Source organism: Miscanthus floridulus, chromosome 9, assembly GCF_019320115.1.
Source record: "Miscanthus floridulus cultivar M001 chromosome 9, ASM1932011v1, whole genome shotgun sequence".
Lineage (NCBI taxonomy): Eukaryota > Viridiplantae > Streptophyta > Magnoliopsida > Poales > Poaceae > Miscanthus > Miscanthus floridulus.
Genome location: NC_089588.1, coordinates 60040545 through 60055851, shown reverse-complemented (window position 1 = coordinate 60055851; position 15307 = coordinate 60040545). Strand labels below are relative to the sequence as shown.

The 15307-nt window shown below is 46.3% G+C and overlaps 1 protein-coding gene and 1 pseudogene across 1 annotated transcript; one reads left to right on the top strand and one right to left on the bottom strand.

The window, feature by feature from the left end:
• Positions 1-8829: 8829 nt before the first annotated feature.
• LOC136479996 (aspartic proteinase nepenthesin-1-like) lies at positions 8830-10236 on the bottom strand (annotated as a pseudogene).
• A 2535-nt stretch (positions 10237-12771) lies between these two features.
• LOC136482010 (zinc finger BED domain-containing protein RICESLEEPER 2-like) lies at positions 12772-14743 on the top strand. Its single transcript, XM_066479269.1, has 2 exons — positions 12772-14589; positions 14678-14743. The coding sequence occupies exons 1-2, from the start codon at positions 12772-12774 to the stop codon at positions 14741-14743; spliced, it is 1884 nt and encodes a 627-aa protein (XP_066335366.1).
• Positions 14744-15307: the final 564 nt, after the last annotated feature.

The window sequence follows — 15307 nt, the reverse complement described above, 5'->3', positions numbered from 1 at the left end:
ATTCAAATTCAAAAGTTCATTTCAAAATCTAGACCAAATTAGGAGATGGTTATAAAAGCAAAGTTGTAGAACTTTTGATTTTGAACAACTTTTATTTTTGGAGATTTTTGAGTTGTTGCAAAAATTTGGGAGTAATTTGAGTTTCAACTGGAGGGCAATTTTGTAAATTCGATGAACAGTACTCACCGCTCAGGCTACACCGGCGGCGACCTTCGGTTGGCTTCCAGGTGCGGTCGTGGCCGTCTTTGGCGTCGCGCTGGTGCGGTGAAGGCCACAACGTAGCTTCCTTGCGCTTCTGAGCTGCTCTATTTAGCCCAGGCCGTCGCCGTTGGCCCCGTTCTCTTGCTCTGTTTTCCCGACGCCACCGCCATAGCTCCGGCGAGCCCACACCGTCTCCCTAGCGCCGTGGTCGTCTTGGTAAAGACCGTTCCAGTTCCGTCTTTCTCTTGCGCATCCACTCAGCCAACTGTGGTCGGCTGATTTCGCCGGGAACTCGCTGACCACGCTCTTCTTCCTCGCGGTCGGCAGAGTCCCCGTCGAGCGAGCGCCGTCGTGGCCAGTACTCTACGGTGAGCTTCTGATCTCGGGAAGCATTGTTTCAGCTTCTCCGTGATGCCGTGGTGCTTAATATCTTGTTGATTGCTCGTTTTGTCCACCACAGCCACTGGAACACCGCCGTCGCCATTGCTCGCACCGCCATGATCGCTGTGAACGCCGCCCCGCTTCACCGTTGCTTCTCCGGCCTTAATTCTTGCTTGAACGTGTTCGTGGTGAGCTACTGGACCTTCCCATGCCCTCTGTTTCCCCGTTTTTGGCTTCGTTTCGCCGGCGTAGCACTGCCGTGCCACCGCGTCCGCCATGGCCGACGCCAAGCTCGTAACTCGTAGTAATTCGTCTAGCTAGTGCCTTCAGTCGATGCGCCGTGATGATGTGGTCATTTTGGTACCTTGACCGTCGCCTTTGGACTCACCGTCGGTGAGTTTGCGCCGGTCAGCGCCGTCGTCGTCGTAGTCAACACGTGGGAGGTAGGTGATGACATGTGGGGTCCGATGTCAGTGACTCAGCGTTCAAATGGATTTTTCTATTTTCAGATTTGAATGAATAGTGTCTGTTTTTGTTATTTTTGTGTAGATTTATTTAGAGCTCCAAAAATTATAAAAATTTTTGTGTGACTTCTCTGAGATGTATAGTATTTAAGAAAAATATGAAATAGTGTTTTTCAGTAATTTTTAAATGTGATAAAAATTGCTCAATTTATTCATAAATGGATTTCCAGGATTTTTCTAGGCTTATTTATTTATCCAAAAATTATGAAATTTGTTTTGCCACTTAGTTAACATGTAATGAACATGTACTAAAATTTTGAGCTCAATTGGAATAAGTTGATTTATTTCATAATTTTGAATTAAATAATTAATTCATAAAAGAGAATAGTAACCTTTAATGATTTAGGTTTTTGTTTGGAATTTTGGATTGAGTGATGACCTTGGGTCATTTGTTGTTAATGATCCTTGGCAGTTGATGTATGTGTTACGAAAAAGATTTAGTTTGTTTGACTTGCAATTGTACCGCGAAGGAAAGTTGTATTCAAAATTATTAATTTTGCATCCATCATCGAGCATCATGTTTCGAATTCCGCATCATGTTAAACTTGGCATTGTTATTACGTGTAGTGAACGAAGGTGAAAACGTGGTAGTTAATCAAGCTGTTGAAGAGGTTAATCCGTCTGTTGAGATCGGATCGAATACTTGTGTAACGTCGCAGGAACCGGACTTTTCCGTCAACGAAGGCAAGCCCCGGATGCATACAACCCTACCTTGTGTTTTATAAATTAATTTCGCTTTTGCTTTCTGTTACTGCATTAAGTGATTAGGAGTTAAGTAAAAGCCTAATCTGTGCATTACCACCTTGGTTATTCCATATTTACCATATTACCAGTTTTAAACTCGTATATGCCTAGTTTTGCTTAGCTATGCGTAGAACGATGAAAGTCGGGTGACTACCTGCCACCTGCAAGAAACAAATGGAACATTGGTTAATATTGTTAGCATGTGATATGGGAATGTGGAGTAATAAATCTAGACCGGGCGGATTCGGTGTGTGTGAGCCATAAGACATGGAGGTCTTGTGAGTGGGTTCTTTCCGCCTGTGTCGATTAAGGCACGTCCGTTGTTGAATTGTATGAGGTGAGAATTTGTAGTACTAACCACATACTCCGGTAAGCCTGAACTTGGCAATTCTATTACGAGAATGGCTACTCGCGCACTGGGAGTGGAGAGATGGCGGGAATAGCGTGTACCCATGTGGCCATGGGCTGGAATGGTGGAGTACTGTATTCTCGGGTGGCGTGGACCCATTCTTGTTTTAGAGGATCCAAGGGTAGGTTGGTATATGTAGGTCGGGGACCTGCATATGTCGTGTGGTCTGGAATCCCCAGCTGGGTTTTAATCGGTTCGAATCGTCGTTGCTCCTCGGTTATAGAGACTCAACTCACTGTTTATCATCGTAGAATTAATAACTGGAACTTGAATAAGGCTTGTGAAGGTGTTGGATATGAAGTTTCATGATCTCAGTGCGGATCGTGTCAGCTTTGTATATAATTCTCAAGAAGTTTTCTATATAAAGAATGTTGTTAAAAGAGCTTTTACGCAAAAGAACTTTGATCATTGTTAAAGCTATACCTTGAATCCCTGAGCCTGCATTACTGAGTTTATCAGTTAATATTTCGGATAAGTCTTGTTGAGTACTTTTGTACTCAGGGTTCGTTGACCCCTTGTTGCAGGTGAGCCTCATGAGCAGATCTGTTTTGGATCGTGCTGCATGACTATCGTTCGTTCTGACGATGAGAAGTAAATGTGTGATCCTTAGGCAGGATGTTTATTTTGTGTGTTAAGTATATGTTATTTATGCCACTCCACTACTACTATGGTTTGTAATAATCATCGAACTTAGTTTGTAAGATTTGAAACAACTGGTTTGTAAACTATGTTATCGTAAGACTTTCGCTGTTTTTACTCTAGTTTTGATATTTGAATAAATGTTGTAATACTGCAATGACTCTGTAACATGATCCTACTCGGAAATCGTGGATGATTCGGGGTTCCCCGAGGACACCCGACAGTCTTTTTAAGTTAATGGAAACATATGCATAAATGTCAAAGGTCGGCGGACAGTGACAGGTGCATGTGGGCCCAATAACTTAGGAGGTTCTGCCACAGGTATGAGCGGGGCTATAAAACCGAGCGTACCCCTTCGGCCCAGACAGGCTTGTCTCCTTCCAACCAACCCAACCGCCGACTTCTTCCTCACCTAGGGCGATCGAGGACTTCACCAAGAAAAAGGAGAGAAGGAGATTGCATCGGAGAAGGCTTGCATCAAGATTGAAGGCCCGAGGATTTGGATTTCTCATCGCCTTCTCATCTCTTCTCTCAAGGTACCCTAATCACAGACCTCGTTCGATCTACTTGGTTAATGCTTGGCTTTGAAATTCCTTCGGTCAATATGCTGCATTGGTGATATAGAAGCAATGCCCAAAGTTTGGAATTGATCCGTGATGGTTTGAATCGAGGATCCCTAGTTAGGGTTGCTGGGTGCCCATATCGGACGTGTCCGGTATGCTACCGGATGTGTCCGGTATGGCCCAGCAGAGCAGCTCCTCTGCTTCATTTTGATTCAATCCAATATTAGAATTGTATGTTAGGCTTAGCTTCTTTTGTATCTTCGTTTTGCAAACCTATTGATAGTTGTGTGTCAAAGATGGATGTAAAACCATGGATCAAAGATTATACGTCTAAATTGCAATTCAAGATTAAATTTTGGGCATGTATCTGAAATTTCTTGAAAATCTTTGGATACAGGACAGCAGCCATGAGTGGACGATAGGAGCCGAGGTCCAAGCATAGGCATGATCCAGCACTTGAAAAGTACAAGAAGGCAAGACAGGAAATGCATCCTGGATTCAAGCCGACTAGCAGGAGGTCTACCAGGGTTGCCTTTAGTGCAGCAGCTCAGTATGCAGAGGGGTTAGGGAGCTCTTCTTCTTACACTGACACTGATGAGTTCAGAGTGAAGTCTAGAGAAGAAAGAAATCGGAAGAGCACTAACAGAGGATCAGATGGTGATAGCTCAGATGAGGAGCAGGAGATTGAGGAGGAGGAGCCAGTTCCTCCTGTTCAGCACCAGCCTGGTCAGGGTATGCATTATGGTCTCCTTGAGACACATTTGCCAAATGTGCCCTCTTATGTTCCCTGAGTTGACTATAGGGGAAATGGTATGACTAGGAAAGCTAGAGATGAGCGAAGGGTTGATCCGAGAGGCTTACCTAAGGTTTAGTATGATCACCGCTTCCAGATAGCTTTTCACCTTGACTTCTACTCTAGTGTGATTCTCACTAGGAACCTAGTTATTGCCAGGTCTCAGTAGATTGACTGGCAGTACATTAGAGAGTTGCAGAAGGCCTCAGTTGATTATGACATTGCTATTTGCTAGCGCACTGGGGTTTATGAGATCATGGAGTTCCGACATGACTGGAACATAGAGGTAGTAGCTCAGTTCTATGCTACTCTGTTCATTGAGGAGGATGAGAGGCGGATGCACTAGATGCTTGAGGGCCAGTGGTACAGTGTTGATTATGATGTTTTTGCCGCTCACCTTGGCTTTTCAGAGGATGACCTCTAGAGAGACCGGATCCACACCAAGCAGGTTTTACCCCCTGAGGAGCTTGCCTATATGTATCCACCAGGAGGTGAGAGAGGAGCAGTGGGGAAGGTTCTAGGTCTTCACCCTACCTACAGATATCTAGACAGGATGTTCAGGAAGACTATTGACTGCAAGGGTGGAGATAAGGGCAACATTGCAGATTACTCTAGGAACCTACTCCACAGGATGGCACCTGATGCTCAGCCTTTTAGCGTATTTGACTTCATTTGGTCAAAGATCAGGAGCGTGGGAGAGAGGCCACTTAAGGGATGTGGATTTGCTCCTTATATCATGTATATGATTGAGCAGGTGATAGGGCACACATTCGAGTATGATAAGATTCACAAGGCCCTGAAGATTATTGCAGATCTACCTGAGACAGGGTTACCTCTAGCAGGACTAGGAGGAGCAGCAGCACCACTAGAGGTAGATGCACCTGGGAGTGGTGCACCAGCAGGAGCTTCACCTCCACCACGTACTCCTTCATGTTCTACTTCACGCTGTGGCAGTCCTCCCTCGCCTATCCGTAGGCTTTTCAGCTCCATATTTGGGATGTGCCAGGACATCCAGACTAGGCAGCAGAAGGAGAGGGAGGCTATGAGGAAGGATACTCGAACCTTGAAGCAAATTGCTTCTAGGCTTGAGCTTGATCCTCCTAGGTCTCCACTATCAGATGAGGCAGCTAGTGAGCCTGAGACTAAGGAGCAGCAGGCCAGATATGATAGAGAGTATGTTGAGTTCCTTCAGAGACAACAGCAATAGGCACCTGAGCATCCTAACACTCTACCACTTCAGGCTCGAGTGCCTACTCACTCTCAGCCACATCCCAGCACTGTAGATGACTATGCTTCAGACTGGTGGAGTGACCTCACTGGTGGTGGTGGCTACTATGGCTCTGGTGGCTATGACCCATCTGGTGCAGGTGGTTCTCGTCCAGCCAGTGTTACACGCTCAGATGATGAGGATGCTGGTAGAGATGATGATGATGAGTGATCTCAGCTTTCAGTGATAGCTTGTAGCCCCTTTGTCCTTAGTATGTCATTGTTGGACCTTTATGGTGATAGATGACAAAGGGGGAGAGAGACTGATTAAAGCTTGAGGATAGTTTCATTTGCTTATCTTTGTACCTAAAGATATGTACTGCAGGCTGTAGTTTCTTGTTTTAGAGCTTCATTGATGTATCTTGGATTTGAGATAGATTGTATCATGTGAGAGATGAGACTTATGCTTTATCTATGTATCTCTTGAGACATGATCTTTATTTATATATTAGTGGCTTGTGGACTTGAGAAAATATGTAATGAGTGCTATGTGTGAATTACATGTGTTATATTTATTTTCATAAGGACCATGCATGCTAGAATGAAAATATTTGATGTGATCCCTTTATATTTATTCTTGTGTGATATGTCTTGTCATATGCATCACGGTTTCACTTTGTCACACACACATGCACCCCACGGATGCAATGATTTAGGGGAGTCTCCTATATGTTTTAGTATGTGAAATTGACATTTAAGGTCATTTTGTGAATTCTAATCATAAGCACATATTAAGGGGGAGCCTCTTATAAATCATTAAACCCAAAAGTTTAAATGTTTATATCCTTGTGTAAGCTTTAATCAAGTTGTCATCAATCACCAAAAAGGGGGAGATTGAAAGCGCATCTAGCCCTTTAATGGGTTTTGGATGATTGAATGACAACGTGATTAAAGGACTAACCCATTTGCCAAGTGTGAACATGTAATAGGTTATCTCACAGGTACTTAATGAAAGCCAAAATGATGTGTTGTTGTGTAAACAATCTAGTTCAAGCACAAGACAACAATGCAAATGGAATTCATGCAAAGACTTAATTATTGTGGGATTTCCGTGTACTATATGAAAGCAAACTTGTAAGAATTAATTAATGAGACATAAGGGATTGCATATGGATTGGTCTCATATTTGATGCTTGCTAAATTAAAATGAAAAAGATAAAAATACATGAATGGATGATTCAACACAAGATGTGACTTGATGGCTTGAGATGGTGAAGATAGCAAGGAAAGGCTTCGAGGTACTAAGCAAGGGTGAAGGGCAAGCGATGGCTTGGCGGCCGAAGAACCTAGCTAGGGTGAAGAAGGAAGTACTTGCATTTAGTTGAGGTACTAATCAAGCTATGATGACCACGTTTATGTGAAGGATCAAATCACTATTGGAGTGTTTGATTGAAGTGACTTGATACATTTAGGATTATTCAAATATTTGATGAATTGAATCAAGTCACATGCTCAAGATGGCTATGCTCAAGTGAAAAGATCAACATCAACATGTTAGCACCCTTACTTGATGAAGATTGGAAGGGACGGCATCAATTCAAAAGAGATCAACTCAAGTGGTATAAATTCATTTTTCCTTTGATCTTGAGTTTAATAGGTATGCCGTACTATTAAGAGGGATGCATCATGTTGATAGATAATGTTTCATAAGTGCTCAAGCCAACTCATGTGAGTTTTGAGTATTTGAGCGACAAAAGAGCTAACTTTATTTTTTGTTGGTCTGGCAATACCGGACGTGTCCGGTATTAATACCGGACGTGTCCGGTATTTACCCAGTAGTGGTAAAATTATTGTTCTCGGGTTGGTTCGTCGGGAGTCCCGGCAATGGTCGAGAGTTCCGACGTCTCGCACTTTAACTGTCTTAGAGAGTTCACTGTCCTGGTTATGCACGACCAGAGGCCAACGGCTAGTTTTCAAAAGCCTTGAGGGTCGGGAGTTCCGACGGTCGGGAGTTCCGACACCTCACAAACTTCAACTCAGTTACATGGTTTTCAAAATTGCTGAGGGTCGGGAGTTCTGACGTGAGTTAGGAGTTCCGACGCCTCACAACTTCACTGTAACTCAGTTACCGTTGGTGCAGTGTAAGTCATACCGGACGTGTCCGGTATTGCAACAGCTAGTTTTTCCAAGGGGGCTATAAATACCCCCAAGCCTCCACCTTTGGAGGCTGCTGATTCTGCTGATACACACACATGTTTTTGAGCCTTGCCAACTCTCCCAACCCTCTCTTAGTGAGTGATTGATCAAATTTGCCAAATCAAATTGTGGGTTGAGTGAGATTCAAAAAGAGAGCAATCCAACCACTTGAGCACTTGTGTATATTGTCAATCTCATGATTCGCATTTGTTACTCTTGGACTCTTTGGTCCTAGACGGTTAGGCGTCGCCGGAGAGCACCCGAGAGATTGTGGTGTGCCTCGGAAAGTTTGTAACGGTCGATTCCACCGCCTCGGAATCATCTAGTGGAAGGAGAAAAAGGAGTTGGAAAAGACTCCGGCTAGAGTGACCTTCATGGTACCCTCTAGGGCTGACCTTCGCTGGGTCGCCCGCAGCCCCCTCAATAGAGAGTAGGACTCGAACGAGTCCAAACTTCGGTAAAACAAATATCGTGTCTCAATTTTGTTTTTCATTCGATATTTGTGTTGCTCTAGCTCTTATGCAGGTTCTCTATGTTTACTGTCATCTCCAGTAGATACCTGTAGTTTGGTTTGAAGATAGAAATCGAAGGGAGCAAGTTTGGGGCTGTTCTACAGAAATCATGTATACCGGACACGTCCGGTATTCATACTGGACACGTCCGGTATTGATCACTGTGCCAGGCTGTTCTGCAGAGCACGTGCATACCGGACACATCCGATATACCTATCGGACACGTCCGGTATTTGAGCTCAGTGCTGAATTTATTTAATCCTTGCACTAATCATTGTGATGCAGGATTGTGGCTCCTAGATTTATTTAGTATCTTTTACATACTCTGTGGCTAACTTGTGAGGGGTAGTACTACTCTTTATTTGGAGTTTTCATTTTGGAAACTCCCTTTACTAATCTTTTCCGCATTTAAAGGTATTAATTTTTAGAAACACCTATTCACCCCCCTCTAGGCGGCATCCTAGGTCCTTTCAGCGTAGCTCTATAACATTTGTTACTACCTCTTGTGCCAAAACTAAACAGATTCGGAGTTAAGAGGGGACAAAAATTGATGTTTCTGTGTATTTTTGCGGTAGTATTGCATGAATACAGAGCGTGGCCTTAGGGACGATGGTGGCTGCGGCTGCGACTCTATGTAAGACCGGCTGGTGGCATGGCACCATCACACGGAGCTGCAGTCCGCCGGCTGGATGGAGAGCATGCCATGTTGGAGGTCGTAGAGCAGCTGCATGTCCTGCTGCATGTAGTTGCCGATGATGGTCGTCTTGTTCAGCAGCAGCGTGGTGTTTGGCCCACCCGTGCTAAACACCACCAAGCATGCCATGGTGTCGTCTACAGGTGCCCAGTAGTTCTCCGGCGGCACCACGATGTCCCCACCGCCGCTGCCGCTGCCACTTCCGAAGTGCAGGACCAGCGGGGGTACCAGCTTGTCGGTGTCCCCGTGCGCCACGCCCACACACAGGTCGAGCCCTTCCACCTCTGCCGATGGCGGCACGATGCTGGCGCCCAGCTACCGCACAAGCTCATCTCTCAACGCCTGGTACACCACGTCGACGAGGCTCGTGAATGGGGAGCCCTAGTCAATGAGCGTGTCGGCCCACTTTGCCGGTGCGACCTCTTGGAGGTCGAATGCGGCCATAGGGATGGCGAGCTTGGCTGTCCCCACTGTGATCCCGATGAGGGGAAGGTAGTAGAACATGTCAAACGGGTCCACGTCGGGGTTCTTGAGGAATGGCACGGACGTCGCCGGCGGGCCGCTGCTCAGGCCGGCGGACGCGCCGATGAACAGGCGGCTCGTGTTCATGGCGTCGCTGAAGTAAGGCGTGAGGCAGTAGGAGAACCTGTTGTCACCGAGCTACGACGGCAGCGACAGCTTACCCCTGCCTAGCCCGATGATGTCGGACGTGCCGTCCAGGGAGCCCGGCGTGAGACTGCTCACGATGATGCACCCGAAGGCAAGGCTCACGTTCTCCGACTGGCCGAACGTGAGCACCTCAGTGCCGAGCACCCCGCCGATGACCCCGGCGCTGTAGGCGGTGAGCACGGCGCACGCCTTGTTGTCACGTGCGCTCCGGGTCTCGAAGCCGAGCGCGCACGCCGTGTCGTTGCACGCCACGGGCTTGGCCGTGCTCGACCGGGACGGGTCGTAGAAGGAGAGGTTCTGGCTGAAGCAGCCGGCCGCCTGGCAAGTCAAGCACTGTGTCCAGATGAGGTTGCTGCCGGTGTCGATGACGGCCGCCGCCTGCTGCGGCGGGTCGCCGATGAGGTACTCGGTGATGTATTGTGACTCATTCCAGTGGACGGGCGCGCTAGCCTTGTCGCCCGCCATGGACGCCAAACGGTGGTGGGTGCGCTCGGTGGCTCGGCGCATGCGCTCCTTAGTGGTGCAGTTCTCCTTCGCGTCGACATGGGTGAGCTCCAGCCGGAGGCCTGCCGCGCAGGTGGAGAACGCCAGGGCGGCGCACAAGAGAGCGAGTTCCGCGCCGAGGACGGTGGCGGCACCGAGACGCTGCCCTGGCCTACGCGGCTCGCCGATCCGAAGCAGCACGGCGAACGCAGCCACAGCCATGGCCAAGGCCGAAATCGGCAGAGCTCGCGGCTGGCGACTCCACGGGCGGCTGCCTCCTATGCGGCCTCCTGTGAGGAAGAAGAGGCAGTGGAGCTTCCGCCGGCCGGGCGCAGGGGCGGGCGCGGGCCCGTCCGGTGGCGCACAGGGACAGGGCCCGCTCGCGTCCTCGTCGTCGCACTGCTTCTCCGAGGTCGAGGTGCATGTCGTCGTCGTGGCGCATGAGCAGGACCAGCAGCAGCAGGTCTTACATAGAGTCGCAGCCGCAGCCGCCGTCGTCCCTGAGGCCGCGCTCTGTATTCATGCAATACTACCGCAAAAATACACGGAAACATCAATCTTTGTCCCCTCTTAACTCCGAATCCGTTTAGTTTTGGCACAAGAGGTAGTAACAAATGTTGTAGAGCTACGCGAGATCTCCAACTTTGCTTAAAGTGCCAAAGTCTAATTCGGCCTGGTTGGAGAGAACAAGCTTCCAAAGTGGGGTGGCGCGGCGCTGTCCACCGGCTTTTGCTCGCGCGCCCGCGGGGCTGCTGCTGGCCTGCATGGCCACGGCGTCGTGCCACGTCAGCACGAGAAGCCAACGTGGAGAGATATAGACCTAGATGATACGACGTACAAAGTTTATGGACCTAAAAAACCACTTTGAAAGTTGATGGATCTAACCGAAACCTCCTCACAAGTTAATGGACCTCTGGTGCATTTAACTCTTGTTGGTTTATTCAATCCATACCTCGATCTGCTATAATTCATTAGAAATATTGATAATAATTATAGATATGATAAAAAATAATTTGAATAAGTTTTTTGAGACATTTGAGGATGCTTATTTTCAGAATAACAGATATTTTTTTTAGAAAAGAGCACCCTAGCTTTTATACTTAAAATGCAACAACAGTGTATGCATAACGTTTAGGCGTGCCCACCCTAAGAAAGTCTTAGGACTGAACCTCACCAGAGTTTAAAGCTGGACAGAAAACTCGAAGCTCGTTAGCTCGCTCGACTCGTGGCTAGCTCGGCTCGGCTTGACTCGGCTCGTTAGGATAATGAGCCAAGCCGAGCCTAGGTTTTAGCTCGTTAGTATAACGAGCCGAGCCGAGCTAGCTCGCGAGCTACTCGCGAGCTCAACAAGCTGTGTTGCCAGGTTTCAGTCTGCAGGCCGCATTGATGCAGTCCACAGTCATAGCCCACAGGCCCCCAGCCTATGGCCCATGCGCACATCGGCATGGCACATAACAGAACAAAACCCTAAGCCTCCTCAGGGGCTCACCGCTCAGGCGCTCACGCACAGGCACAGACCTGCCTGGCCGCCGCAAGCTCGCGACCAGCGCCTCTCCGTATGCGAGAGCTGCTTCTGCTGGCCTTTCGCTGACCCGCGCCAGCGCCCATCCGCGCACGGCTGCACCTCCCTCCACCGCCCCCATCCTCCTTCCGCCCGTGAGCAGCAGGCGAGTGGCGAGCCCAAGAAACTGCCTTCCGCCCGTGAGCAGCAGCCAACAGGCGAGCCCAAGAAACTGCAGTAGATCGGTAGATAGGAAGAAGACAGCAGGCACCCACGCAAATCAAACGTGCTCACCTCTGCGAGTCACTCCGGCCATCGGTCACCTCTGCCGCCCTTGACTTCGCCAAATCGACGCCGTACGCCGTAATCGAGCCGTCTCCGAGCAGATCGACACGGTGCGTAGCAATTCGTCTCCGACCAAATCGACGTCCTGCGCTGCAAATTGACCCATCTCCGCGGCGACATCCGCTTGTGCCTGCTGAGGAGCGTCGCCGTTACGCCCTCCCCGTGCAGGTGTGCGCTCCAACTCGGTCACTCCTTTTTCATTTTTTTCTCTAGATCTTCCTCTGCCGATTGCCGAACTTCTACTGACCTGCTGACTGCTGTGCTCCAGGCCCTCAGCCGCGGCCATGGAGGGCGAGAATAGTGCATCGCTGCGTCCTCCAAGTTTGGAGTCAAGGAGTAAGATTTGTGGACGACGAACTAGCACTCGGTCTTCATCGAATCCCACTCTGTCCATGGACGTGGTGGTATGTTATCTAATTTCCAAATACTAGTTCGTACAGCACAGACTTAAGTTGAATTTGCTTGATTCATTGATTGGTCCATAGTTATAGGAATCATTGCTATCCAGATTATTTAATTATTGCTATCCAGATAATGAATTTATCCCCAAAAATGAAGAATGTCATACTTTATTTTTAATGCAATAGCAATGATTCAGCTATACATTAATACATGTATGTTTCTTTGTGCAGCCATTGGAGAAAGTTTTAGAAGATGAGGAGGACGATGATAACAGCTTCGACCATAGGGATGATATGTCTGAAAGCCTACCTACAGTTGATGGTGGAAGTGGAAGCTAGAGGGGTGATGAGGTTGATGATGGCACATCAAAAGCTAAGAAGGCAAAGACAGGAGGGAAAAAAGCTGGTGTTACATTGTCTCCCAAGTGTAAGATAGCAAGAGGCAAAAGGGCTAATTGCTGGAAACATTTCAAGATTGTCAATGTCCCATCCAAGAAGGAGAGGGGTGTCATGGAGACAAAGGCAAAGTGTAAGTTCTGCTATAGGAGTTATGTGTACCATCCAGGTGGTGCTACAACAACTCTGAACCGGCACCTGGCTAATTGCACACAATATCAGAACAAGTTGGCAAAGGCTAAAGCTCAAGGTACACTAAACTTTGGTCCAGATGATGGCAATTCTCTTGTTGTTAATCCTACTGAATATGATCATGAGCACACTAGAGAATTGATTGCCAAGATGATAATTGCTCATGAGTATTCATTTAGGATGGTAGAGCATAAATGGTTTAATATCTTGACGAAATGGATGAATGGTAACTATGAATTTATTGGTAGGAAGTCTATAAAAAATGAATGCATGAGGGTTTATGAATCTAAAAAAAACCAACTCAAGAGGAGTCTGAAAGAGGCAGAATCGATAAGTTTAACCACTGATTTATGGACGTCTAATCAAAACCTTCGGTACATGTGTTTGGTGGCACATTATATAGATGAGAATTGGGTTTTGCAATGCCGTGTCTTGAGCTTTATCGAGGTGGATCCTCCCCACACTGGTATTGTCATAGCTCAGGCTGTTTTTGAGTGTATGGTAGAATGGAAAATAGAAGACAAGGTCACAACAATAACTCTTGATAATGCTACAAACAATGATACGGCTGTTACAAATTTAAAGGCAAAGCTTCTTGCTAGAAAGAATTCAGTATTTGATCCTAATTACTTTCATATTCGTTGTGCTGCTCACATAGTCAATTTGGTTGTTAATGATGGCCTCCAACCAATAGATAATTTGATAACTTGCTTGAGGAACACAGTGAAATACTTTAAGAGGTCTCCATCTCAAATGTATAAGTTTGTGGAAGTATGCAACAATTATTCTGTCAAAGTAGGAAGAGGTTTAGCTTTGGATGTTAAAACAAGGTGGAATTCAACTTATAAAATGCTAGATACGTGCATTGCCTATAAGGATGCATTTGGTTATTACGAAGACGTAGACACCAGCTATGTTTGGAAACCTTCAGATTCAGATTGGGTATTGTTTGAAAAAATTAGGCCAATATTAGGAACAATGGCAGAGGCCACTACTGCATTTTCTGGGTCACTCTATCCAACTGCCAATTGTTTCTATCCTTACATAGTGAAAGTTAAGAGAGCATTGATAGGAGCGCAGCAATCTGGAGATACATATTTGATGAGTATGGCTGCTGCTATGTTGGAGAAATTTGATAAATATTGGGAGGAGAAGAACAATGTTATGGTTATAGCTACAATTCTTGACCCTAGGTTCAAGATGAGGTACATTAAATGGTGTTTTGCACAGATTTTTGACCCAGTTAGGTGTGAAATTGAGATTAATGACATCAACCAAGAGTTGGAAAGGCTCTATAACAAGTATGAGATATTAAATCGGCAAAAGATGGGTGATAATGGCACGAACAGGCAATCAACCTTAGCTTCACTTGATACAACTAGCTCAATGGCCTCTGTTGCAAGTGATTTCCAGTCATTTTTGCAATCTAGTGCTACAGAAAGTTCAAAATCTGAGCTGCTGATTTATCTAGATGAACCAAATGAGCCCATAGATAACAAGCATTTCAACTTACTCAGATATTGGAATGTGAACTGTCATAGATTTCCAGTTGTGTCTAGCTTGGCAAAGAGGTTCTTGGCTGTTCCAGTGAGCAGTGTATCATCAGAGTGCACCTTCAGTAATGCAGGTCGAGTTCTTGATGACTACAGAAGCTCTTTAAAGCCGGCCACAGTTCAGGCATTAGTGTGTGCATCTAGCTGGATAAGGGGCACTAATGATGACAACAATCATCCTCTCGTGGTATGGATTCATATATATAAGTATATAACTTGTTCTCTCTGTTCAACTTTGTTTGTCTTGTGACATGCTAATATTTTTCTATTTTTAGGTTGGAGATGATGAAGATGATGTCGAGTCTATTGAATTCCCAAAATGCATGGTGTCCAGCAATTAGTGTCTAGTGGGGTACATGTGCTTAGTCTGTGCATTCTTTTTTTTTTTCTTGTTGCTTATCATCTTGTTAACACAGTGTTGTTTGTTGTACTGTTATTGACCTATAGGAAAGGGGGAAGGACTGAACGAGGGACATTTTGCCATGGAGAAGTCTTAACTGACCATGCCTTTTGTGTGTTTGCATGGAAATACAGAATGATGGAACTTCAACAATGTGTCATTCTGCTATGTTAACTTATGTTATGTACTTATGTTTATGCGCCCTTCCTATCTAGCTGATGTCGTACTTTGCAATTTGCATGGATGATAGTTGATGGATGAATATGTGATGGAGACATGGCCGATGGACCTAATTTGTACTCTATTGCATGTGTATGCATATGAATATGATGCTTGCTGCTAGCATGTATGAATGTATGATGGATAAATATGTGGTGTATCATGTATGACTCATTGAAATGTATGGTAAGTCTTCATTTTACATTTTTTCGTCCTGGGCTCACGAGTCAAACGAGCTAGCTCGAGCTTTTTCCCGAGCCGAGCCGAGCTAGTTTTTTAGCTCGTT

Coding starts and splice junctions, on each gene's coding strand:
- LOC136482010 (XM_066479269.1), top strand. CDS start 12,772: ATGGAGACAAAGGCAAAGTGTAAGTTCTGCTATAGGAGTTATGTGTAC. Junction 14,590..14,677: donor ACAACAATCATCCTCTCGTG/GTATGGATTCAT, acceptor TTCTATTTTTAG/GTTGGAGATGATGAAGATGA.